The sequence below is a fragment of the Salmo salar genome, chromosome ssa13 (genome assembly GCF_905237065.1).
Source record: "Salmo salar chromosome ssa13, Ssal_v3.1, whole genome shotgun sequence".
NCBI lineage: Eukaryota > Metazoa > Chordata > Actinopteri > Salmoniformes > Salmonidae > Salmo > Salmo salar.
Window position 1 is genome coordinate 9,355,478 of NC_059454.1, and position 27,488 is coordinate 9,382,965.

The following is a 27,488-nucleotide window of genomic DNA, read 5'->3' on the forward strand; positions in this document are numbered from 1 at the left end:
ATAGATCTAAATGGTTTATCGTTTTTTCAATATTTAGCATCAGCCTATTGCTAGTTACCCATTCTAAAACTGACTGGAGCTCTATGTTAAGGATGTCAGTTATTTATTTTACTGTCGTTGCCGACGTGTATTCTGTTGAGTTGTCAGCGTACATAGACACAGGCTATATTCAAGGTCAGTGAAAGGTCATTAGTGAAAACAGAAAACAATAGCGTCTCTAGCCGGCTGCCCTGCGGTACACCACACTCAACTAAATTTGCATGAGAGAGGCTTCCATTAACAAACCCCTCTGTGTTCTATTAGATAGATAACTCTCAATCCCTAATAAGGCAGAGGATGCAAAACCAAAACACCGATGTTTTTTCAGCAATAGGTTATGATCAATAACATCAAAAGCTGCACAGAAGTCCAACAAAAAAGCTATTAATGTCTTTCAGCCAATCATCAGTCATTTGTGTCAGTGCCGAGCATGTTGAGTGCCCTTCCCTATAAGCATTCTGAAAGTCTGTTGTTAATTTGTTTTCTGTTAAATAACTTTGTATTTGATCAAACACAATTTTTTCCAAAAGTTTGCTAAGCACTTGTAACAAGCTGATTGGTTGACTGTTTGAACCATTAAATGATGCTTTGCTATTCTTGGGTAGTAGAATGACCTTTGCCTCCCTCCATGTCTGAGAGCACACACCGTTCTACATGTAGGCTTAAAGTGAAGATGTGGCAAACAGGAGTCACTATGTTTTCCGATACCATACCCACTTTGTAGAACTCAAAACTACAGTGCTTGTCTTCATTATTTGATCCATTATGTATGAATATGAAGGTTTAGCATTTGTTGTTTACATGTCAGGCCTAAGTTTGCTAATATTGTCAACAAAAAAAGTTATTAAAGTGGTTGGCAATATCAAAGGGTTTTGTTAGGAATAAGCCATCTGCCTCAATGAAGGATGGAGCTGAGTTCGCTTTTTTGCCAAGAGTGTGCAAAACTTTTATCAAGGCAAAGGGTGGCTACTTTGAAGAATCTAAAATATAAAATATACTTTGATTTGTTTAACACTTTTTTGGTTACTACATGCTTCCATATGTGTTATTTCATAGTTGTGATGTCTTCCCTATGATTCTTGTTACGCCCTGATCTGTTTCACCTGTCCTTGTGATTCTCTCCACCCCCTCCAGGTGTCGCTGATTTTTCCCAGTGTATTTATCCCTGTGTTTCCTGTCTCTCTGTGCCAGTTCGTCTTTTCTGTTTTCATGTCAACCAGCGGTTTTCCCATTCTCCTGCTTTTCTCCTTTTTCTAATCCTCCCAGATTTGACCCTTGCCTGTTTCTGAACTTTGTACCCGCCTGCCTGACCATTCTGCCTGCCTTGACCATGAGCCTGCCACTCTGTACCTCTTGGACTCTGATCTGGTTTTGTCCTTTTGCCTGTCCACGACCATTCTCTTGCCTACTCCTTTTGGATTAATAAACATTCTAAGACTCCAACCATCTGCCTCCTGTGTCTGCATCTGGGTCTCGCCTTGTGTCATGATAATTCTACAATGTAGAAAATAGTAAAAATAAAGAAACCCTTGAATGAGTAGCTGTGTCCAAACTTTTGACTGGTACTGTATATTAGTAGGCTATATTAAAGTCCAGAATAAATTGAGAATAGTCTGATGGGTGAGAATATCATCAAGTGCTTGTCAAATTGTGATTGAGAGACTGATGTGTGTGCAGCCTGCTCAATAAACAGGCCTTTCATGCGACTTTTTTCAAATCATCATTAGAATCGCATCATGCAGCCTTAGAATGTACTAGAAGTCAAAACATATTGCATAAATAACTTTAAATTAAGCATATAGCAGGACCAGTTTCTTTGTTAACCGTTCAACACAGAATAGCCACATTTATTTTACCTTGATTTAACTAGGCAAGTCAGTTAAGAACAAATTCTTATTTTCAATGACAGCCTAGGGACAGTGGGTAAAGTGCCTTGTTCAGGGTAAGAACAACAGCTTTTAACCATGTCAGCGCAGGGATTTGATCTGGTAACCTTTCGGTTACTAGTCCAACGCTCTAACCACTAGGCTACCTGCCGCCCAATGCGTGTGTGCATTCCCTCGGAAATCATTTGGGAAAAATATAATTTATATTTTATTCAGCTATGTTCAATTGTATTCTTCTTATTATAAAATAGTACCACAGGAATTATAAGCAAATCTTGTCTGCTAAATTAACTAAAGTAGCCCACAGCCTATGGCATAGCCATAGATCAGGGCCTAACATAAGGTTGTCTCAGAATATGCTATTCTGTTCTTCTGAAATAGGTAACATTTTCTTCATATCATAAAATGTCTTTTAAACCTGCCTAAAATAAAAAAAAGGATTTATTGTGTGATGGTGTATGCTATATTCAAATGGATGTATTACTTTTTAAAATGTAGATGTTCCAAAGGTCTACATCAGTTGCTCAAAGCCTAGAGATGCTAAATGTGTTTATGTTAACTAACGGTCAAGTACCATGAGACCAGCAGTTATTTGCATGACATTCACCGGCTGACAAAATGTCATGACCGCCACAGTCCTTTAGTGTGTGTGCAAGCCTCTCACCATTAGACTGGAGACCCCGATGCCTCCTAGCTGAGGGTAAACGTAGTTCCACACCCCGATGCTGCCTCTCCTAATCCTCTGTCCCACCGCCAGCTCCAGGAAGAACAGAGGGATCCCAATGAGGATGAGGAGGATGAAGTACGGGACCAGGTACGCACCTGAGAGAGGAGGGGGATGGGGGAGGGGAAGAGCGAAAGGGAAGAAGTGGAAGAAAGAGGAAGGAGAGGGAGAGGGAGAAGGTTAGTTACAAGTCAGTAAAGGTCAAATTGAAAAAGCCTTCTGGATGGAAGGAAAAGGCTACCACACTATATTTCATATTGACAGAAATGTCTCAAGCAAACCAAAGAAAGACAGACTGGTTTGTCATGGTCATGTCTTCTATTATCCTTCCTCTGCAGCCTCACCACTTCCTGTCTCTCTCAGTCTTCTGCAGCCTCACCACTTCCTGTCTTTCTCAGTCTTCTGCAGCCTCACCACTTCCTGTCTCTCTCAGTCTTCTGCAGCCTCACCACTTCCTGTCTCTCTCAGTCTTCTGCAGCCTCACCACTTCCTGTCTCTCTCTGTCTTCTGCAGACTCAGCACTTCCCATCTCTCTCTGTCTTCTGCAGCTTCACCACTTCCCATCTCTCTCTGTCTTCTGCAGCCTCACTACCTCCTGTCTCTCTCGGTCTTCTGCAGCCTCGCCACTTCCTGTCTCTCTCTGTCTTCTGCAGCTTCACCACTTCCTGTCTCTCTCGTGCTTCTGCAGCCTCACCACTTCCTGTCTCCCTCTGTCTTGCACTAAACTGTACCTCTCTACTCTCCCTCTTTTAGCTCCACTGAGCACACAGAGCATCATCATGCACTCACAAACAACACATTTGCACCCTAATGAATACCCTAATCAACACAACCTTGGCTGCCAGCCAACTCTCACTTGCTGCTGCTATTCCAGGAGACCAGATAGCAAATCCCAGTAATAACACACCTGGGACTAGGAGGCCTGGACTGGTGGTGCGGATCCAAACACAGCAGAGAGAAAGCCCTTCAGGTTTATAATGCTCTTTTCTCTTTGGAACACAATTATTTTGATGGAGGGCTTATAATATAGTGGTGCTTTTTGCTGCTGTAATAGAGCACTGTAATACTGTAGCCTTTGTTCAATGTCATTTCCACTGGCCTTTCATCAAAAGGAAATAGAATAGAGAGAACATGAAGGAGGAGGGAAAGGAGGAAGAGAGTGAGAGAGAGGGAGATATAGGGGAGAGAAATAGAGAGGAGACGAGAAGAGGAGACACACAAATGGGTTGTCAAGGAGCATCAGAATCAATCATCACTAGGACAAGCCTGGACTTGAGGTTACAGGCTACCACGGTGTCAGGTTTCACTGGGACACAACAGTTTAGAAATGGCATTCTACTATTAAGACTTTCAAGAGTAAGTTGAAAGCCAGAATGAGTTCCTTTAAAATATATATACACTACCGGTCAAAAGATTTAGAACACCTACTCATTTAAGGGTTTTTCTTTATTTTTACTATTTTCTACATTGTAGAATAATAGTGAAGACATCAAAACTATGAAATAACACATATGGAATCATGTAGTAACCAAAAGAGTGTTAAACAAATCAAAATATATATTCTATATTTGAGATTATTCAAAGTAGCCACCCTTTTCCTTGATGACAGCTTTGCACACTCTTGGCATTGTCTCAACCAGCTTAATGATGTAGTCACCTGGAATGCATTTCAAATAACAGGAATTTCTTTCCTTCTTAACTTATGGAACAGTGGGACGCTAGCGTCCCACCTCGACAACATCCGGTGAAATTGCAGAGGGCCAAATTCAATTTAAATTACTATAAATATTTAACTTTCATAAAATCACAAGTGCAATACATCAAAATAAAGCTTATCTTGTTGTTAATCCAGCCAAGGTGTCAGATTTCAAAAAGGCTTTACAGCGAAAGCATACCATGCGATTATCTGAGGACAGCCCTCAGCACACAAAACATTACAAACAGTAACCAGCCCAGTAAAGGAGTAACACAAGTCAGAAATAGCGATAAAATTAATCACTCACCTTTGATGATCTTCATATGGTTGCACTCCCAAGACTCCATGTTACACAATAAATGTTTGTTTTGTTCGATAAAGTCCCTCTTTACGTCCAAAAACCTCCGTTTTGTTCAGTAATCCATTGGAACAAAGCACGGTCACAGTAGGCAGATGAAAAATCAAAAAAGTACCATAAAAGTTCGTAGAAACATGTCAAACAATGTTTATAATCAATCCTCAGGTTGTTTTTGTCATAAATAGTTGATCATATTTCAACCAGACAATAGCTTCGTCAATAGAAAACAAGAAAGGCATGCTCCCGGTCACGCGCAGGACTCATGTCTGGAAATTTCCACTGTCCTCTCATTGAAAGTGGTGTTTCTCCCTAATTTTTCAGAGTAAAAGCCTGAAACAATGCCTAAAGACTGGTCACATGTAGTGGAAGCCATAGGGATCGTGAACTGGGTCATAAGTCTTTGTATATTCAATGGAAAAACATCCATTTCAAAATAATAGCATTTCCTGGATGGATTTTCTTCAGGTTTTTGCTTGCCATATCAGTTCTGTTATACACACAGACATTATTTTAACAGTTTTGGAAACTTTAGAGTGTTTTCTATCCAAATCTACCAATTATATGCATATCCTAGCTTCTGGGCCTGAGTAGCAGGCAGCTTACTTTGGGCACGCTTTTCATCCAAAATTCCAAATGCTGCCCCCTATCCCAAAAAAGTGAATGTATTTTAAGTTGCATTGAGTGTTGTGACAAGGTTGGGGTGGTATACAGAATATAGCCTTATTTGGTAAAAGACCAAGTCCATATTCTGGCAAGAACAGCTCAAATAAAATAAGAGAAACAACAGTCCATCATTACTTTAAGACATGGTCAGTCAATCCAGAACATTTCAAGAACTTTCAAAGTTTCTTCAAGTGCAGTCGCAAAAACAATCAAGCGCTATGATGAAACTGGCTCTCATGAGGACCCCCACAGGAAAGGAAGACCCAGAGTTACATCTGCTGCAGAGGATAAGTTAATTAGAGTTAACTGCACCTCAGATTGGAGCCCAAATAAATGCTTCACAAATAAAAAACACATCTCAACAACTGTTCAGAGGATACTGCGTGAATCAGGTCTTCATGGTCGAATTGCTGCAAAGAAACCACTACTAAAGGACACCAATAAGAAGAACAGACTTGTTTTGGCCAAGAAACATGAAAAACGGACATTAGACCGATGGAAATCTGTCCTTTTGTCTAATGTGTCCAAATTCGAGATTTTTAGTTCCAACCGCCGTGTCTTTGTGAGACGCAGAGTAGGTGAACGGATGATCTACGCATGTATTGTTCCCACCATGAAGCATTGAGGAGGAGGTGTGATGGTGTGGGGGTGCTTTGCTGGTGACACTGTCTTGATTTATTTAGAATTCATGGCACACTTAAACAGCATGGATACCACAGCATTATGCAGCGATACGCCATCCCATCTGGTTTGCGCTTAGTGGGATTATCATCTGTTTTTCAACAGGACAATGACCCAACACACCTCCAGGCTGTGTAAGGGCTATTTGACCAAGAAGGAGAGTGATAGAGTGCTGCATCAGATGACCTGGCCTCCACAATCACCCGACCTCAACACAATGAGATGGTTTGGGATTGGACCGCAGCCAACAAGTGCTCAGCATGTGTGGGAACTCCTTCAAGACTGTGGGAAAAGCATTCCAGGTGAAGCTGGTTGAGAGAATGCCAAGAGTGTGCAAAGCAGTCATCAAGGCAAAGAGTGGCTACTTTGAAGAATCTCAAAGATAAAATATATTTCGATTTTGTTAACACTTTTTTGGTTGCTACATGATTCCATATGTGTTATTTCATAGTTTTGATGTCTTCACTATTATTCTACAATGTAGAAAATAATACAAATAAAGAAAACCCCTTGAATGAGTAGGTGTGTCCAAACCTTTGACTGCTACTGCATGCATATACTGTATGTAACCCTAATAAGTATATATATATATTTATTCATTTATTTTAAGGGGGAGGGGGGACCCGCACCCCCCTTCCATCCCATCGCGTTTTGGGAAACACTGTACTATACCTGGGTATTATAGTACTAGTATTGCCAAGGGCAGTATATCAGTGAAGGCAAATGTATAATAGTACTTCACCATGTTTATCCTTGTTGCAACAAGTGATCAAGATGCTCAGGGTCACCTATTGGATGTTCCCTGACTCAGCCTGTTACTCCACCATAGAAAATGTGAATAGTGACAGCTACAACTCGCTGCTATTTCACACCTGTCCAGTCTGCCAGTACAATGACACAAACTAGTCGAGAGATGTGATGCTCTTACCCCAATACCCCCCACCATTTATCCACCAGCCTGGGGTGACTGGTGACATCAAAACAAACTGCACATTCTCAAGCCTTGTAAAGCTGTAACGGATGAGCGTGTTCTCATACATACATAGTAAACACAGCATGGGTCCTCATGATCGTCATTACCATCATCATTATTATAACACAGTAGCTGCTTCACAGACTTCCCTAAATTCCCACTAGTAATTACAGTATGCAGATTGACTACAGTACCCATAATCCCCGGTGACTACAATACCCAGCTCCTCCATTCTTCCGGCCTTGGTAGAGGAACCTCAATATGATGCCGAGGTCTATAGGGAAGCCCAGCCCCACCGAAAATACAGTATCCATAATCCCCACTAGTGACAACAGTATCCATATCCCCCACTCCAAGAGTGACTACAATACCCAGAACCCACCTCCCCCATTCTTGTGACACAGGTAGGGGAACCTCCAAATGTTTCCCAGACCCACAGATAATCCCGACAAAGAGTAAAGTACCCATATCCCCCCTGTGACTACACTATCCAGAATCCCCACCAGTAACTAAGTACAATACCCAGATTCCCCAGCGCTACCCACCTCCTCCGTTCTTCTGACACAGGTAGGGGAACCTCCAGACATTGCCCAGCCCCACAGAGAACCCAACCTGGGCCAGGATGTACTGCAGCTTGCTGTTCCAGGCCGGCCTCCCCTCCTCGTCTCCTGGAGAAGGTAGCAGGCCCTTGCCCATGGCTGGCTGGGCCCCGGGGCTGAGACCCATACTCATCCGGCTGCTCTTATAGTCCAGGGGCTCGGCCAGGGTCAGGAGGTCCGCCACTGACTCAGTGACGGGATCACTGTGAGGGAGTCCCAGGGTCACCTTGCTGTTTTTAGGCATGGTGGCGGTTGATGGTGAGGGGGGTCTAGGGTCAGGGGTTAGATGTCAGAAGGGGTCAGAGATGGTCAAAAGGTAGATTCCACAGGGAGAGGCGTAAAGATGTGGGGTGTTTTATTGTCTTGAACCTGTGAAGAGACAAGTTACGAGTTGGTTAGAGAAATCTGTCCATGTCCTAAACAATCAGATTTGGAAATACAACTTCTGTATATGCCATAAAACACAGATAATTTGCAACGACAAAGCTCAATGTCTATATTTCTTATGCGACTAGACAAATACAGACATCCCATCCACAGCAGTCTCCTCTCCCCTCCTGTACGGTCTCTTTAAAACCCCAGTAGTTTTGATCAAAGAACCTAACATTTCAGCATGATTCAGCTGTATTATGTCAGTCCCATTAATTATGCCAAGTCTATGGTAATAACTAAAGGAGATTTGCCTAGAAATTGAGTCTGAATGGAAATCACCTGAGTTCACATCATTGTGCAATTGAATGTAACTTTGTGGAGAGAGACTCTGTGTAAAACCCTCTAATCCCTGGTTGGTTGGCTGCTTGGGGTGGTCGGCTGACTGGCTGCTTGGGACTGTGGGCTGACTGGCTGCTTGACTAGTCAGTAGCCCCTTCCCTGTCCCTCCCTCAGAGGGATGCTATGTTGCTGGTTTAGCCAGTACATCTGATGGGGGGGGGAGTCTGGTCTATACAGTTGAAGTCGGAAGTTTACATACACTTAGGTTGGAGTCATTAAAACTCGTTTTTCAACCACTCCACACATTTCTTGTTAACAAACTATAGTTTTGGCATGTCGGTTAGGACATCTACTTTCTGCATGACACAAGTCATTTTTCCAACAATTGTTTACAGATAGATTATTTCACTTATAATTCACTGTATCACAATTCCAGTGGGTCAGAAGTTTACATACATTAAGTTGACTGTGCCCTTAAACAGCTTGGAAAATTCCAGAAAATAATGTCATGGCTTTAGAAGCTTCTGATAGGCTAATTGACATCATTTGAGTCAATTGGAGATGTACCTGTGGATGTATTTCAAAGCCTACCTTCCAACTCAGTGCCTCTGATTGACATCATGGGAAAATCAAAAGAAATCAGCGAAGACCTCAGAAAAAAAATTGTAGACAACCCCAAGTCTGGTTCATCCTTGGCAGCAATTTCTAAACGCCTGAAGGTACCACGTTCATCTGTACAAACAATAGTACGCAAGTATAAACACCATGGGACCATGCAGCTGTCATACCGCTCAGGAAGGAGACGCGTTCTGTCTCCTAGAGATGAATGTACTTTGGTGCGAAAAGTGAAACTCAATCCCAGAACAACAGCAAAGGACCTTGTGAAGATGCTGGAGGAAACAGGTACAAAAGTATCTATATCCACAGTAAAACGAGTCCTATAGTCCCTTTCGGCAAATCTGACCACGACTCCATTTTGTTGCTCCCAGCCTATAGACAGAAACTAAAACAGGAAACACCCGTGCTGAGGTCTGTTCAATGCTGCTCCGACCAATCGGATTCCACGTTTCAAGGTTGCTTTAATCACGTGGACTGGGGTATGTTCCGGATAGCCTCAGACAACAACATTGATGTATACGCTGATTCGGTGAGTGAGTTTATTAGCAAATGCATCGGTGATGTTGTACCCAAGGTGACTATTAAAACCTTCCCCAACCAGAAACCGTGGCTTGATGGCAACATTCACGCAAAACTGAAAGCACGAACCACCGCTTTTAATCATGGCAAGGTGACCAGAAACATGACTGAATACAAACAGTGTTTGCTATTCCCTTTGCAAGGCAATCAAACAAGCTAAGCATCAGTATAGAGACAAAGTAGAGTCGCAATTCAACGGCCCAGACACGAGACGTATGTGTCAGGGTCTACAGATAATCACGAATTACAAAAAGAAAACCAGCCCCATCGCGGACACCAACGTCTTGCTCCCAGACAAATTAAACAACTTCTTTGCTCACTTTGAGGACAATACAGTGCCACTGACACGGCCCGTTACCAAAACCTGCAGGCTCTCCTTCATCGCGGCCAACGTGATTAAAACATTTAAACGTGTTAACCCTCGAAAGGCTGCCGGCCCAGATGGCATCCGTAGCCGTGTCCTCAGAGCATGCGCAGACCAGCTGGCTGGTGTGTTTAAGGACATATATAATCAATTCCTATCCCATTCTGCTGTTCCCACATGCTTCAAGAGGGCCACCATTGTTCCTGTTCCCAAGAAAGCTAAGGTAACTGAGCTAAACAACTCTCGCCCCATAGCACTCACTTCTGTCATCATGAAGTGCTTTGAGAGACTAGTCGAGAATCATATCACCTCTACCCTACTTGACACTCTAGACCCACTCCAATTTGCTTACTGCCCCAATAGGTCCACAGACTACGCAATCGCAATCACACTGCACACTGCCCTAACCCATCTGGACAAGAGGAATACCTATTTAAGAATGCTGTTCATCGATTACAGCTAAGCATTTAACACCCTAGTACCCTCCAAACTAGTCATTAAGCTCGAGACCCTGGGTCTCAACTCCGTCCTTTGCAACTGGGTCCTGGACTTTCTGAAGGGCCGCCCCCAGGTGGTGGGGGTAGGAAACAACATCTCCACCCTGCTGTTCCTCAACACTGGGGCCCCACAAGGGTGCGTTCTCAGCCCTCTCCTGTACTCCCTGTTCACCCATGACTGCGTGGCCATGCACGCTCCAACTCAATCATCAAGTTTGCAGACAACACTACAGTGGTAGGTTTGATTACCAACAACGACAAGACGGCCTATAGGGAGGAGGTGTGGGCCCTAAGAGTGTGGTGTCAGGAAAATAACCTCACACTCAATGTCAACAAAACAAAGGAGATGTTCGTGGACTTCAGGAAACAGCAGAGGGAGTGCCCCCCTATCCACATTGACGGGACAGTAGTGGAGAAGGTGGAAAGTTTTAAGTTCCTCGGCGTACACATCATGGACAAACTGAAATGTCCCACCCACACAGACAGCGTGGTGAAGAAGGCGCAGTCTGACAGGCGCTGAAGAAATTTGGCTTGTCACCGAAAACACTCAAACTTTTACAGATGCACAATTGAGAGCATACTGTCGGGCTGTATCACCGCCTGGTACGGCAACTGCTCCGCCCACAACCGTAAGGCTCTTGAGAGGGTAGTGCGGTCTGCACAACGCATCACCGGGGGCAAACTACCTGCCCTCCAGTACACCTACACCACCCGATGTCACAGGAAGGCCAAAAAGATCATCAAGGACAACAACCACCCGAGCCACTGCCTGTTCACCCCGCTACCATCCAGAAGGCGAGGTCAGTACAGGTGCATCAAAGCTGAGACCGAGAGACTGAAAAACAGTTTCTATCTCAAGGCCATCAGACTGTTAAACAGCCATCACTAACATTGAGTGGCTGCTGCCAACATACTGACTCAAATCTCTAGCCACTTTATTAATAAAATTGGAAATTACTAAAATTGGAGGTAATAAACGTATCTCTAGTCACTTTAAACAATGCCACTTTATATAATGTTTACATACCCTACATTACTCATCTCATATGTATATACTGTACTCTATACCATCTACTGCATCTTGCCTATGCCGCGCGGCCATCGCTTATCCATATATTTTTATGTACATATTCTTATTCATTCCTTTACACTTGCGTGTATAAGGTAGTTGTTGTGAAATTGTTAGATTACTTGTTAGATATTACTGCACGGTCAGAAATAGAAGCTCAAGCATTTCGCTACACTCGCATTAACATTTGCTAACCATATGTATGGGACCAATAACATTTGATTTGATTTATATCGACATAACCTGAAAGGCTGCTCAGCAAGGAAGAAGCCACTGCTCCAAAACCGCCATAAAAAAGACAGACTACGGTTTGCAACTGCACATGGGGACAAAGGTTGTACTTTTTGGAGAAATGTCTTCTGGTCTGATGAAACAAAAATAGAACTGTTTGGCCATAATGACCATCATTATGTTTGAAGGAAAAAGGGAGATGCTTGCAAGCCGAAGAACACCATCCCAATCGTGAAGCACAGGGGTGGCAGCATCATGTTGTGGCAGTGCTTTGCTGCAGGAGGGACTGGTGTACTTCACAAAATAGATGGCATCATGAGGGATGAAAATGATGTGGGTACATTAAAGCAACATCTCAAGACATCAGTCAGGAAGTCAAAGCTTGGTCACAAATGGGTCTTCTAAATGGACAATGACCCCAAGCATACTTCCAAAGTTGTGGCAAAATGGCTTAGGGACAACAAAGTCAAGGTATTGGAGTGGCCATCACAAAGCCCTGACCTCAATCCCATAGAACATTTGTGGGCAGAACTCCTATCAGGAGGAATGGGCCAAAATTCTCCCAAGTTATTGTGGGAAGCTTGTGGAAGGCTACCCAAAACATTTGACCCAATTTAAACAATTTAAAGGCAATGCTACCAAATACTAATTGAATGTATGTAAACTTCTGACCCACTGGGAATGTGATGAAAGAAATAAAAGCTGAAATAAATAATTATCTCTACTTATATTCTGACATTTCACATTCTTAAAATAAAGTGGTGATCCTAACTGACCTAAGAAAGGGAATTTCTACTGGGATTAAATATCAGGAATTATGAAAAACTGATTTTAAATGTATTTGTCTAAGGTGTATGTAAACTTCCGACTTCAACTGTAGGTAGGGCTGGCACAATTACAGTATAACCGTGTAACCAATGGTTATAAATGAAGACTGTCATAACCATATAAACTATTATTATTATTATTCGATTTTTTGCGGTTGAATGACTACAATGCAGCCGCAGCACACATAGAAAGAGAATGAATGAAACAGGCTCGGTTAGAACCTCTAACCCTGGCAATTTGACTGGTAAACTCATGGGTACACTCACAATGGCTGCCTGGTATGGCAATGGTATGCAATCATTTTCATGGTAATGTAGAATGTTCATTCAAATTATACTAACTGATGTGGCTCATGCAATGGAATGGATTTTTTTGCGATGTCAGTTGAGTTGAATCAACAGATCGTAGCACATATTTTAGCAATGGCCATCAGTCCATCCATTATGCCATCATTGACTTGAATGGGGACGCCCATTCTATTCAAGTTACAATGTTTATTCGCCACGTACACAGGATACAACAGGTGTAAAACAGTACAGTGAAATTCTTACATTCAGAGCTGTTTCCCAACAATACACTAATACCAATATAGATAGTAATAGAAAGTATAAAAATAATTAAAGTAAGAATAAAAACCACACAAGAACTACGATGAGTTAAAGAGACACGAGAATAAAAGTATATACAGGTCAGTACCAGTACCTTATTCAACATGCAGGGGTACTGGAGTCGTTGTATATACAGGTCAGTACCAGTACCTTATTCAACATGCAGGGGTACTGGAGTGGTTGTATATACATTTCAGTACCTTATTCAACATGCAGGGGTACTGGAGTGGTTGTATATACAGGTCAGTACCAGTACCTTATTCAACATGCAGGGGTACTGGAGTGGTTGTATATACAGGTCAGTACCTTATTCAACATGCAGGGGTACTGGAGTGGTTGTATATACAGGTCAGTACCAGTACCTTATTCAACATGCAGGGGTACTGGAGTGGTTGTATATACAGGTCAGTACCTTATTCAACATGCAGGGGTACTGGAGTGGTTGTATATACAGGTCAGTACCTTATTCAACATGCAGGGGTACTGGAGTGGTTGTATATACAGGTCAGTACCAGTACCTTATTCAACATGCAGGGGTACTGGAGTGGTTGTATATACAGGTCAGTACCTTATTCAACATGCAGGGGTACGTGAGTGGTTGTATATACTGGTCAGCACCTTATTCAACATGCAGGGGTACTGGAGTGGTTGTATATACAGGTCAGTACCTTATTCAACATGCAGGGGTACTGGAGTGGTTGTATATACAGGTCAGTACCAGTACCTTATTCATCATGCAGGGGTACTGGAGTGGTTGTATATACAGGTCAGTACCTTATTCAACATGCAGGGGTACTGGAGTGGTTGTATATACAGGTCAGTATCAGTACCTTATTCAACATGCAGGGGTACTGGAGTGGTTGTATATACAGGTCATCATTGACTTGAAGTGGTTGTATATACAGGTCAGTACCTTATTCAACATGCAGGGGTACTGGAGTGGTTGTATATACAGGTCAGTACCTTATTCAACATGTGGTTGTATATTCAACAGTGGTTGTATATACAGGTCAGTACCTTATTCAACATGCAGGGGTACTGGAGTGGTTGTATATACAGGTCAGTACCTTATTCAACATGCAGGGGTACTGGAGTGGTTGTATATACAGGTCAGTACCTTATTCAATATGCAGGGGTACTGGAGTGGTTGTATATACAGGTCAGTACCTTATTCAACATGCAGGGGTACTGGAGTGGTTGTATATACAGGTCAGTACCAGTACCTTATTCAACATGCAGGGGTACTGGAGTGGTTGTATATACAGGTCAGTACCTTATTCAACATGCAGGGGTACTGGAGTGGTTGTATATACAGGTCAGTACCAGTACCTTATTCAACATGCAGGGGTACTGGAGTGGTTGTATATACAGGTCAGTACCTTATTCAACATGCAGGGGTACTGGAGTGGTTGTATATACAGGTCAGTACCTTATTCAACATGCAGGGGTACTGGAGTGGTTGTATATACAGGTCAGTACCAGTACCTTATTCAACATGCAGGGGTACTGGAGTGGTTGTATATACAGGTCAGTACCTTATTCAACATGCAGGGGTACGTGAGTGGTTGTATATACTGGTCAGCACCTTATTCAACATGCAGGGGTACTGGAGTGGTTGTATATACAGGTCAGTACCTTATTCAACATGCAGGGGTACTGGAGTGGTTGTATATACAGGTCAGTACCTTATTCAACATGCAGGGGTACTGGAGTGGTTGTATATACAGGTCAGTACCTTATTCAATGTGCAGGGGTACTGGAGTGGTTGTATATACAGGTCAGTACCAGTACCTTATTCAACATGCAGGGGTACTGGAGTGGTTGTATATACAGGTCAGTACCTTATTCAACAACCAGGGGTACTGGAGTGGTTGTATATACAGGTCAGTACCTTATTCAACATGCAGGGGTACTGGAGTGGTTGTATATACAGGTCAGTACCTTATTCAACATGCAGGGGTACTGGAGTGGTTGTATATACAGGTCAGTACCTTATTCAACATGCAGGGGTACTGGAGTGGTTGTATATACAGGTCAGTACCTTATTCAACATGCAGGGGTACTGGAGTGGTTGTATATACAGGTCAGTACCAGTACCTTATTCAACATGCAGGGGTACTGGAGTGGTTGTATATACAGGTCAGTACCTTATTCAACATGCAGGGGTACTGGAGTGGTTGTATATACAGGTCAGTACCAGTACCTTATTCAACATGCAGGGGTACTGGAGTGGTTGTATATACAGGTCAGTACCTTATTCAACATGCAGGGGTACTGGAGTGGTTGTATATACAGGTCAGTACCTTATTCAACATGCAGGGGTACTGGAGTGGTTGTATATACAGGTCAGTACCTTATTCAACATGCAGGGGTACTGGAGTGGTTGTATATACAGGTCAGTACCTTATTCAACATGCAGGGGTACTGGAGTGGTTGTATATACAGGTCAGTACCTTATTCAACATGCAGGGGTACTGGAGTGGTTGTATATACAGGTCAGTACCAGTACCTTATTCAACATGCAGGGGTACTGGAGTGGTTGTATATACAGGTCAGTACCTTATTCAACATGCAGGGGTACTGGAGTGGTAGTATATACAGGTCAGTACCTTATTTAACATGCAGGGGTACTGGAGTGGTTGTATATACAGGTCATTACCAGCACCTTATTCAACATGCAGGGGTACTGGAGTGGTTGTATATACAGGTCAGTACCTTATTCAACATGCAGGGGTACTGGAGTGGTTGTATATACAGGTCAGTACCTTATTCAACATGCAGGGGTACTGGAGTGGTTGTATATACAGGTCAGTACCAGTACCTTATTCAATGTGCAGGGGTGCTGGAGTGGTTGAGGTGGGTTTATACATAAAAAGCGACTGGTAGTAGGATATACAGGGCTGAAAATTGTCTGATAGCAGGAATATATAAATACTTCTCATAATATTTTGTATTTTATTTATCCTTTATTTAACTAGGCAATTCAGTTAAGAACAAATTCTCATTTAAAATATTGGCCTACCCCGGCCAAACCCGGACGACGCTGGGCCAACTGTGCACCGCCCTATGGGACTCCCAATCACGGCCAGATGTGATTCAGCCTGGATTCAAACCAGGGACTGTAGTGATGCCTCTTGCACTGAGATGCAGTGCCTTAGACAGCTGCGCCACTCGGGAGCCTCAATATACTAATGGTAATATATACATGTAAAGAGGAATAATAGTGACCAGTAGCAGAATAAATAGATAAATACTAATGGTAATGGAAATCAATAATTAATGGACAGCAGCGTGATGGAGTAATACAGCTAATCAGTAATCATTTTAGCAGCAGCTTAGGTTGTGTCTGAGTGGGTAGTGACCTGTGGATGGACATAGAGTCAGTGTGGATAGTCTGTGGGAGAGGGAGAGCAGTAGTTGTTAGCCATTTAACAGTCTTATGGCCAGGGGATAGAAGTTGTTTAGGAGTCTGTTGGCCTGAGCCTTGATGCACCGGTACCACCTGCCGGATGGGGAGCATGGAGAACAGTCCATGTCTCGGGTGGCTGGAGGCTTTGGCAATTTTTCGGGTCTTTCTCAGACACCGCCTGGCATGAAAGGTCCTGTATGGCTGGGAGCTCGCTCCCAGTGATGCGCTGGGCCATCCGCACCACCCTATGTAGGACCATCCGGTCGCGGGCGGTGCAGTTGCCATACCAGATGTTGATACAACCAGTCAGGATTCCCTCAATGGTGAATCTGTAAAAGTTCCTGATCTGAGGGACCATGCCAAATCGTTTCAGTCTCCTGAGGGAGAAGAGGCATTGCCGTGCATTCTTCACGACTGTTCTAGTGTGACAGGACCATGTGAGAACCGAGGAACCATGTGGACACCGAGGAACTTGAAGCTCTTGACCCTCTCCACTGCTGACCTGTCAATGGGGGTGTGCACCCCAACTGTTTCCTGTAGTCCACGATCAGATCCTTGGTCTTGCTGAAGTTGAGGGAGAGGTTGTTGTCCTGGCACCCACTTCCAGTTCTCTGACCTCCTCCCTGTAGGATGGCTCCTCACCGTTGACGATTTAGGCCTACCACTGTCGTGTCATCAGCAAACTTGATGATTGAGTTGGAGACGTGCCTTGCCACACAGTCATGAGTAAACAGGGAGTACAGAAGGGTGTTAAGCACACACCCCTGTGGGGCCACCCGTGTTGAGGGTTAGCGTGGCGGAGGTGATGTTGCCTACTCTAACCACCTGGGGTTGGCCTGTCAGAAATTCCAGGATGCAGTTTCAGTGGGAGGGGTTCAGTCAATGAACGCTGAGCTGTAGTCAATGAACTGGGTCCATGGTGTCTGGAGTGGGTCCGGGGTGTCTGGAGTGGGTCCGGGGTGTCTGGAATGGGTCTGGGGTGTCTGGAGTGGGTCCGGGGTGTCTGGAGAGGGTCCGGGGTGTCTGGAGAGGGTCCATTGTGTCTGAAGAGGGTCCACGGTGTCTGGAGAGGGTCCACGGCGTCTGGAGAGGGTCCATGGTGTCTGGACAGGGTCCATGGTGTCTGGAGAGGGTCCAGGGTGTCTGGAGTGGGTCCAGGGTGTCTGGAGTGGGTCCATGGTGTCTGGAGTGGGTCCATGGTGTCTGGAGATGGTCCATGGTGTCTGGAGAGGGTCCAGTGGGTTCTGGGTGTCTGGGATGATGGAGGTCATGTGTGTCATGAACAGCCTTTCAAAGCACTTCATGATTAATTCATATTCATTATATTTTACAGTAAATGGCAGCAAATACAGTCAGGAGCAGGGGAGAGGAGAAAATCTGTGTAAAAAAAAAACTAGATAATAATTTGCTTTTCAAGCAGTTATTAGCGTTATCTAAAATTCCCAGAATATCGCATACCTAGCTATAGGTAGGTCAACCAATAGAGGCCAAGTCTTTGACTGCATGCATCCTCCAAAGATGGAGAGGGACAGCTCACGGCTTGATCAGAGGAAGATGGTTGGTTGATGGTTGATGACGAGTCTGGTGACGATCATGTACAGGGCTACTCTGGGAACCAGCTTGAGTGGTGTAGCCACTGCACTTCTCCTTCACAATGTGTAGTACCCATTTGGGTGATACCTCAGCAGCTCTGGGCACCAAAAACCACACACAGTTCAGAGTAGTAGCCAGTTGTCCTCACGAGGATCCCTCTGCTTCAGCAGCTCTGGGCACCAGAAAGCTCACCACACACAGTTCAGAGTAGTATCCAGTCGTCCTCCCTCTGCCTCAGCACTGCATTCCTTTACTGCATCTCCAATTCCTCTCAGTTGACACTTCAATTGATATTTTCAAAAGATCAGGAACTAGCAACCAGGTGAAACAAAAAAAGCTGGCAGAGTGTCCAGATGCATCATTCGAACAAAAACAATTTGCCATCTACTAGCTAGGTAGCTAGTTAGCCAAGCCGAAAAGAGTACTCAACACCAATGACCTTTTCCACTCAGTAGTAGTCAACACCAATGATTTCTTCCACTCAGTAGTAGTCAAAACCAATGACCTCTTACACTCAGTAGTAGTCAACACCAATGACCTCTTCCACTCAGTAGTACTCAACACCAATGACCTCTTCCACTCAGTAGTATTCAACACCAATGACCTCTTCCACTCAGTAGTAGTCAACACCAATGACCTCTTACACTCAGTAGAAGTCAACACCAATGACCTCTTACACTCAGTAGTAGTCAATACCAATGATTTCTTCCATTTCTTCCACTTCTAGCTACTGGAGATAAATCAAAGGCGTTTGTCCCAAATGGAATCCTATTCTATATAGTGCACTACTTTTGACCAGGGACCATATAAAAGTAGTGCACTACATAAGGAATAGGGTGCCATTTGGGACACAGATTAGAGATACATCATCACGTATCTCTGTAGTCCGCAGCACTTCACCACATAATAAAATGAGTCATCACTGCAGCCTCAGCCTTACAGAAGAAGCCTACAGTATATACAGACAGTGCTGTAAAGCACTTAAGTAAAAATACTTTAAAGTACTACTTAAGACGTTTTTTGGGGTCTCTGTACTTTACTATTTATATTTTAAAAACGTTTACTTTTACAATTGTCCAATTCTCTGGTCATCCCTATTGCATCTGATCTGGCAGACTCACTAAACACAAATGCTTTGTTTGTAAATTATGTATAAGTATTGGAGTGTGCCCCTGGCTAGCTGTACATTTAAAAAACAAGAAAATCGTGAGGTCTGGTTTGCTTAATATAAGTAATTTGAGAATTACTTTTAATACTTAAGTATATTTAAAACCTTAAGTATTTTACTGGGTGACTTTCACTTTTACTTGAGTCATTTTCTATTAAGGTATCTTTACTTTTACTCAAGTACGACAATTGGGTACATTTTCCACCACTGTATACAGTAAATTGTAGTTGGAGTGAACATTTTTGGAGCGTATTGCATTTGTAAACAAACTACAGCCTACGTGCCAGACACTCCAGGAGCTGTGTTGTGAATTCCAAATGGTACCCTGCTCCCTATTTAAATCAATTCAAATCCATTTTCATTAGTCACATGCGCCGAATACACCAGGTGAAATGCATACTTACGAGCCCTTAACTAACCATGCAGTTTAAAAAAATTATATAAAACAAATAAGAAATAAAAGTAACAAGTAATTAAAGAGCAACAGTAAATTAACAATTGTGAGACTATATACAGGGGGGTACCGGTAAAGAGTCAATGTGCGGGGGCACCGTTAGTCGAGGTAATTGAGGTAATATGTACATGTAGGTCATTAAAATGACTATGCATAGATGATAACAACAGAGAGTAGCAGTTGTGTAAAAGGTGTGGGGGGCGGGGCAATGCAAATAGACTGGGTAGCCATTTGATTAGATGTTCAGGAGTCTTATGGCTTGGGGGTAGAAGCTGTTTAGAAGCCTCTTGGACCTAGAATTGGCACTCCGGTACCGCTTGCCGTGCTGTAGCAGAGAGAACAGTCTATGACTAGGGTGGCCGGAGTCTCTGACCATTTTCAGGGCCTTCCTCTGACACCGCCTGGTATAGAGGTCCTGGATGGCAGGAAGCTTTGTCCCAGTGATGTACTGGGCTGTACACACTACCCTCTGTAGTGCCTTGCGTACGGAGGCCGAGCAATTGCCATACCAGGCAGTGATGCAACCAGTCAGGATGCTCTCAATGGTGCAGCTGTAGAACCTTTTGACGATCTGAGGACCTATGACAAATCTTTTCAGTCTCCTGAGGGGGAATAGGTTTTGTCGTGCGCTCTTCATGACTGTCTTGGTGTGCTTGGACTTGAGGTCGACTGATTAATCTGAATGGCCGATTAATTAGGGCCCGATTTCAAGTTTTTAAACCTGCATATTTAGCTAAAAGAAATCCAGGTTAGCAGGCAATATTAACCAGGTGAAATTGTGTCATTTTGCGTTCATTGCACACAGTCAGGGTATATGCAACAGTTTGGGCCGCATTGCTCGTTGCGAACTAATTTGCCAGAATTTTACGTAATTATGACATAACATTGAAGGTTGTGCAATGTAACAGGAATATTTAAACTTAGGGATGCCACCCGTTAGATAAAATACGTAACGGTTCCGTATTTCACTGACAGGAAAAACGTTTTGTTTTCGAGATGATAGTTTCCGGATTCGACCATATTAATGACCTAAGGCTCATATTTCTGTGTGTTATTATGTTATAATTAAGTTTATGATTTGATAGAGCAGTCTGACTGAGCGATGGTAGGCAGCAGCAGGCTCGTAAGCGTTCATTCAAACAGCACTTTCGTGCGTTTGCCAGGAGCCCTTTGCAATGCATTGCGCTGTTTATGACTTCAAGCCTGTCAACTCCCAAGATTAGGCTGGTGTAACCGATGTGAAATGGCTAGCTAGTTAGCCGGGTGCGCGCTAATAGCATTTCAAATGTCACACGCTCTGAGACTTGGAGTAGTTTTTCCCCTTGCACTACATGGGTAACGCTGCTTCGAGGGTGGCTGTTGTCGATGTGTTCCTGGTTCGAGCCCAGGTAGGAGCGAGGAGAGGGACAGAAGCTATACTGTTACACTGGCAATACTAAAGTGCCTATAAGAACATACAATAGTCAAAGGTATATGAAATACAAATCGTATAGAGAGAAATAGTCCAATAATTCCTATAATAACTACAACCTAAAACTTCTTACCTGGGAATATTGAAGACTCATGTTAAAAGGAACCACCAGCTTTCATTTGTTCTCATGTTCTGAGCAAGGAACTTAAATGTTAGCTTTCTTACATGGCACATGGAACATATTCCAGTCTGAGCTAGCAAAACAGTCTTGTAGCTTAGCATCTGCTTCATCTGACCACTTTTTTATTGATCGAGTCACTGGTGCTTCCTGCTTGAATTTTTGCTTGTAACCAGGTTTTGCCAAATGGAGGGTGAGTGGGAGCTTTGTATGCATCTCTGTGTGTGGAGTAAAAGTGGTCCAAAGTTTTTTTCCATCTGGTTGCACATTAAATTAACATGGTGATAGAAATTTGGTAAGACCGATTTAAGTTTCCCTGCATTAAAGTCCCCGGCGACTAGGAGCGCTGCCTCTGGGTGAGCGTTTTCCTGTTTGCTTTTGCCGGAATATAGCTCATTGAGTGCGATCTTAGTGCTAGCATCAGTCTGTGGTGCATGTAGACAGCAAAGGAAAAATACAGATGAAAACTCTCTAGGTTGATAGTGTGGTCTACAGCTTATCATGAGATACTCTACCTCAGGCGAGCAAAATCTTGAGACTTACTTAGATATCGTGCACCAGCTGTTATTTACAAAAATACATAGTCCGCCGCCCCTTGTTTTACCAGACGCCGCTGCTCTGTCCTGCCGATACAGTGTATAACCAGCCAGCGGTATGTTGATAATGTCGTCATTCAGCCATGACTCCGTGAAGCATAAGATATTACAGTTTTGAATGTCCCATTGGTAGTTTAATCTTCCGCGTAGGTCATCGTTTTTTTTTCTTCGAAAGATTGCACGTTTGCTAGCAGAATGGAAGGCAGTGAGGGTTTATTCGATCGCCTACGAATTTTCAGAAAGCAGCCCGACCTCTGGCCCCTTTTTCTCCGCCTTCTCTTCACGCAAATGACGGGCATCTGGGCATGTTCCCGGGAAAGCAGTATATCATTCACGTCAGGCTAGTTGGACTAGTTAGTGCACTACTTTTGACCAGAGCCCTATCAAAAGTAGTGCACTACATAGGGAAATAGGGTGGTATTTGTGACATAGCCGAGAGATTATTTATTTCTGGCCTATAGTAGCCTCCTATTTATGGTGCGTAAGCAAATCATGATCAAGTTGGAAACCTCTGGCCTTACATACTATGTTTAGTAGATGTTGGGATAGTTTATCAGATGAAAATCTACTGAGTGATTCACTTCTCACTGTAGGAAGTCAGAGAAAGAGAGAGAGAGAGAGAGAGAGAGAGAGAGTGAGAGAAAGAAAGAAAGAAAGAAAGAGAGGGACAAAGAGAGAGGGAGACAGGGGAGAGAGCAAGAGAGAGAGAGAGAGAGAGAGCAAGAGGGGGGGTGTAGAGATGAGAGAAAGAAAGAGGGACAGAGAGAGAGGGAGACAGGGGAGAGAGCAAGAGAGAGAGAGAGAGAGCGAGAGAGATGAGCTACAGTATCCTGGGGCCCTCAGACCTGTCTGACTGTCTGTCACTTTAGCCTTGACTTTATCAACCAGACTGTTGTCGTGTCTGCTCATCAACTATGAATCATGCCATTTCTGTAGGCCAAATAACTGGATGGATCATTTATACATGTGGAGAGTAGTGACGCTACGTAACAAACCCTGTGTAAACAACACAAAATGAAGTCAAGAAGGGTATTTGGATAGTAGTAGATAGCTGAAACCTGCAATCAGACCACCAGTAAAACACCATCTCTCTAGGGAAGAGTTGTTGATTAAATCATAACAGTCCAGGTCCTTGTGGTGCCATTTCTAGAGGATATGCTCCACTTTATCCAAATGGGGTTGCTAGGCAATGGTTCTTCCTGTTAAATGTATATTCCATCCCTGCAGCATCAGTGATACCCAACCTCTCCTCCTCTCACTATCTCACAGACTGTCACTGTCATCTCTTGAAGGACTGCTGCCAATCACATAGATTTACTGTGACAAAATAGAAGTGAACTAGCTTTAAGCTGCCAGACATCACACCATATTCACGGCCGGGATCGAGGCTAGGAATGAATTAAATATATCTAGGCCATAGTCCACCCATATTGAGTCTAATCACTTGTTCTTAGACAGTTTCAGTACATCCCATGTCAAACTCAAAACTATAGTATATTGTTGTATACTGGGGAAAATAATTGCCTTTTCTGAAGACAACAAATTATTATATTCTATAGAAACTATTCTATTCCATGTGGTTTTGAGAGGATTTGGGACTTTTTAAAAACTAAGTTGAAATCCCATAGCATCTTGACATCTAGCATCTTCCCACTTTAGGGGTGCGTCATCCAGGCCCAACTCAACTGAGAGACACCATCATGTCATAGCCAATTGGCCTAATGTCCACAGGTACACTGTGTCGTGTGTGGCTCCTTGTGGAAAAAAAACACATTATTGCTTCAAACAGTGCACAGCTGCAGGACACATTTCATGAATCGTCGCCAAGGTCAAGGCAAGAATACCCCCGAATAAGATGCCCATGCATCCAAAGACAGAGCACGGTAGCCTATTTCCTCTATAGGTGACCTGATCACTCAATAAATGGTATACCTGAAATGAACGACGGGGAAGCTTATTGTAAGGCTTTATAATCGAACTAAATATTGTGGACAGCACCGCAACCTAGAGTGACCGCGACAATGAGCGCTCAGCCTCAAATCGCACGGACAAAAAGACGAACGCGTTCTATAGACAAAGCTACAGTATGAAATAGCCTATGAAACAATCATGCAGATTTGAAAAGGTGAGACATGACACTTATTTTCCATTGACTTTAACGATTATCTTATTATTAGCCTAGATATTTCATGATGCAATCGAGAAGCCTAATATGTTGCTAGATGGAAAGAAAGGATTAAGAATCGTAAATGCCCTCCTTACCTTATTCAAAGTAGAACAGCAAAAGTATTTGTTCTCAAAACAATTCAAAATTCCCACATTTAGTAAGGCAAATCTTCATTCAGGCACAACCTCCGAACCCAGCATCTCTCTGCGCGCAGAGATGCAAAATCACCGCGAGTTCCTTGGTGGAAATTGACATGCGGTGATGCGCGTAAAGTCTGACGCAGACAGAGACAGACACCAATGGTTCTCATTGGCAAGTTTAACGGACAATAACGGTCACTTTTACACACATTAACGTCAATTTAATGTATTACTTCATCAATCCAACACTGATATTGTCTATATTATTTCTGAAAACGACTGTTAAGGTTCCTTCCACGTGGTTAATATTGGTAGGACAACTCCCTCTATTTAGAGTTCACTATGGTGAAGTTTTTTTCTTCTCCCCATCAAGATGCCTGACGCTGGTTTGAGTCATCCTCTCTTTCTTACGTCAGCCGATGTTTATATACCTATTTTAAAGCATCTAGTATGTTTCTGTCAGAAAATAACAGTCGAGGTGCTGCTATTTGTGATGGTGCATGTTGTTCAACACAACAAGGTACAGTTGAATTCGAAAGTTTACCATACACCTTAGCCAAATACATTTAAAGTCAGTTTTTCACAATTCCTGACTTTTAATCCTAGTAAAATTCCCTGTCTTAGGTCAGTTAGGATCACCACTTTATTTTAAGAATGTGAAATGTCAGAATAATGACATATAATAATGATTTATTTTAGCTTTTTTTCCCATCACATTCACAGTGGGTCAGAAGTTTACATACACTCAATTAGTATTTGGTAGCATTGCCTCTAAATTGTTTAATTTGGGTCAAACATTTCAGGTAGCCTTCCACAAGCTTCCCACAATAAGTTGGGTGAATTTGGCCCATTCCTCCTGACTGAGCTTGTGTAACTGAATCAGGTTTGTAGGCCTCCTTGCTCGCACACACTTTTTCAGTTCTGCCCACAAATGTTCTATGGGATAGAGGTCATGGCTTTGTGATGGCCACTCCAATACCTTGACTTTGTTGTCCTTAAGCCATTTTTCCACAACTTTGGAAGTATGCTTGGGGTCATTGTCCATTTGGAAGACCCATTTGTGACCAAGCTTTAACTTCCTGACTGATGTCTTGAGATGTTGCTTCAATATACCCACATCATTTTCATTCCTTATTACGACATCTATTTTGTGAAGTGCACCAGTCCCTCCTGCAGCAAAGCAACCCCACAACATGATGCTGCCACCACTGTGCTTCACAGTTGGGATGGTGTTCTTCAGCTTGCAAGCCTCCTCCTTTTTCCTCCAAACATAACGATGGTCATTATGGCCAAACAGTTGTATTTTTGTTTCATCAGACCAGAGGGCATTTCTCCAAAAAGTACGATCTTTGTCCCCATGTGCAGTTGCAAACCGTAGTCTGGCTTTTTTATGGCAGTTTTGGAGCAGTGGCTTCTTCCTTGCTGAGCTGCCTATCAGGTTATGTCAATATAGGACTCGTTTTACTGTGGATATAGATACTTTTGTACCTGTTTCCTCCAGCATCTTCACAAGGTCTTTTGCTGTTGTTCTGGGATTGATTTGCACTTTTCGCATCAAAGTACGTTCATCTCTCCTTCCTGAGCGGTATGTCGGCTGCGTGGTCCCATGGTGTTTATACTTGCGTACCATTGTTTGTACAGATGAACATGGTACCTTCAGACGTTTGGAAATTGCTCCCAAGGATGAACCAGACTTGTGGAGGTCTACAATTTTTTTTCTGAGGTCTTGGCTGATTTCTTTTGATTTTCCAATGATGTCAAGCAAAGAGGCACTGAGTTGGAAGGTAGGCCTTGAAATACATCCACAAGTACACCTCGAATTGACTGAAATTATGTCAATTAGCCTATCAGAAGCTTCTAAAGCTATGACATTTATTTCTGGAATTTCCAAAGCTGTTTATAGGTACAGTCAACTTAGTTTATGTAAACTTCTGACCCACTGGAATTGTGATACAGTGAATTAATTATAAGTGAAATAATCTGTCTGTAAACAATTGTTGGAAAAATGACTTGTGTCATGCAGAAAGTAGATGCCCTAACCGACTTGCCAAAACTATAGGTTGTTAACAAGAAATTTGTGGAGTGGTTGAAAAACGAGTTTTTACGACTCCAACGTAAGTGTATGTAAACTTCCATCTTCAACTGTAGGTAACAGATTGTTTTGTTGTTGTCACAAAGCTGAAATGAAATTAAGCAGGAGCCTCTTAAACTCACAGATACAGGTGTCAACACTTGGCTATAATAATGACACTAACTAGGTGTGGAATTTTGCACCCCTGTCAAACACTTTGACAACAAATAAAATGTCATGCTCAATTAGTGTGTGTAAATATGCACACAGAGTAGTTTGAATTTTCAAATGTACAATTACACCTACTGTATGCCATTATCTAATGTCCAAGAAACATTCAAATCAATGGAGCAGAAATACATTGTTTCTGTCAGTGTTATTACTCGTAACTGCACATTATGCGTATGATTACTGGATATTGTAACATGCTGTGTGGCATGACTTCATATGTTCTTCCAACAACATCACAGTTCATTTTTGGCTGATGATATGTGATCACAGACAGGCTTATCTTCCAGACCATTTCTATAGCTGCCTCAACTGCCCTTTTTTCTTCTGCTGAAGTCCTGCTCTATTGAGAGTATATGACACATTATTGCATGTTTTTCAAGGACGAACTTTGGATGCACACTGCTTGTCATTTCTTTAGCAGCTGTGGACTATAAAGACATTTAAAAAGTTATCCACTTTGGAACAGCAACACATCAACACGTATTTTTTCTTATAAGAACACACAGACCTACAGTAGTCAATTCCTAGACACAAAGGGTGGCATTTGTTGTTGTTCTTTAGTGTCATCTGAGTTGGTGTACAGATGGAAGAGTATCACTGAACACTTTAAAGCTAAATAGAGGATTTGGAACATGTGTTGCTCTTTGAAGGGATAGTTGGCAAAACGGATCTTGTGAGGGATCCTCTTCCTTGAAATGGATCTTGTGAGGGATCCTCTTCCTTGAAAAGGATCTTGTGAGGGATCCTCTTCCTTGAAAGATACAATTATAAACACAAGTACGTGCCTACTGTAGGGCAGACTGGAGATCCACTACCTCCCTGGGTATTCTACCCCCTACTCCCTGGGTACCCTACCCCCTACTCCCTGGGTACCCTGCCCCCTACTCCCTGGGTACCCTGCCCCCTACTCCCTGGGTACCCTACCCCCTACTCCCTGGGTACCCTG

The 27,488-nt window shown here is 43.0% G+C and overlaps 1 protein-coding gene across 1 annotated transcript in view; it reads right to left on the reverse strand.

The window, feature by feature from the left end:
* Positions 1–24,555, reverse strand: part of slc6a17 (solute carrier family 6 member 17) — a 46,715-nt gene extending 22,160 nt beyond the window's left edge. The window contains exons 1-3 of the mRNA XM_014134363.2: positions 24,196–24,555; positions 7,566–7,988; positions 2,590–2,747 (exon numbers count right to left, since the gene is read on the reverse strand). Coding sequence (XP_013989838.1) covers positions 2,590–2,747; positions 7,566–7,863 — 456 coding nt within the window. The 5' untranslated portion in view covers positions 7,864–7,988; positions 24,196–24,555. The remainder of the gene's footprint in view (positions 1–2,589; positions 2,748–7,565; positions 7,989–24,195) is intronic.
* Positions 24,556–27,488: the final 2,933 nt, after the last annotated feature.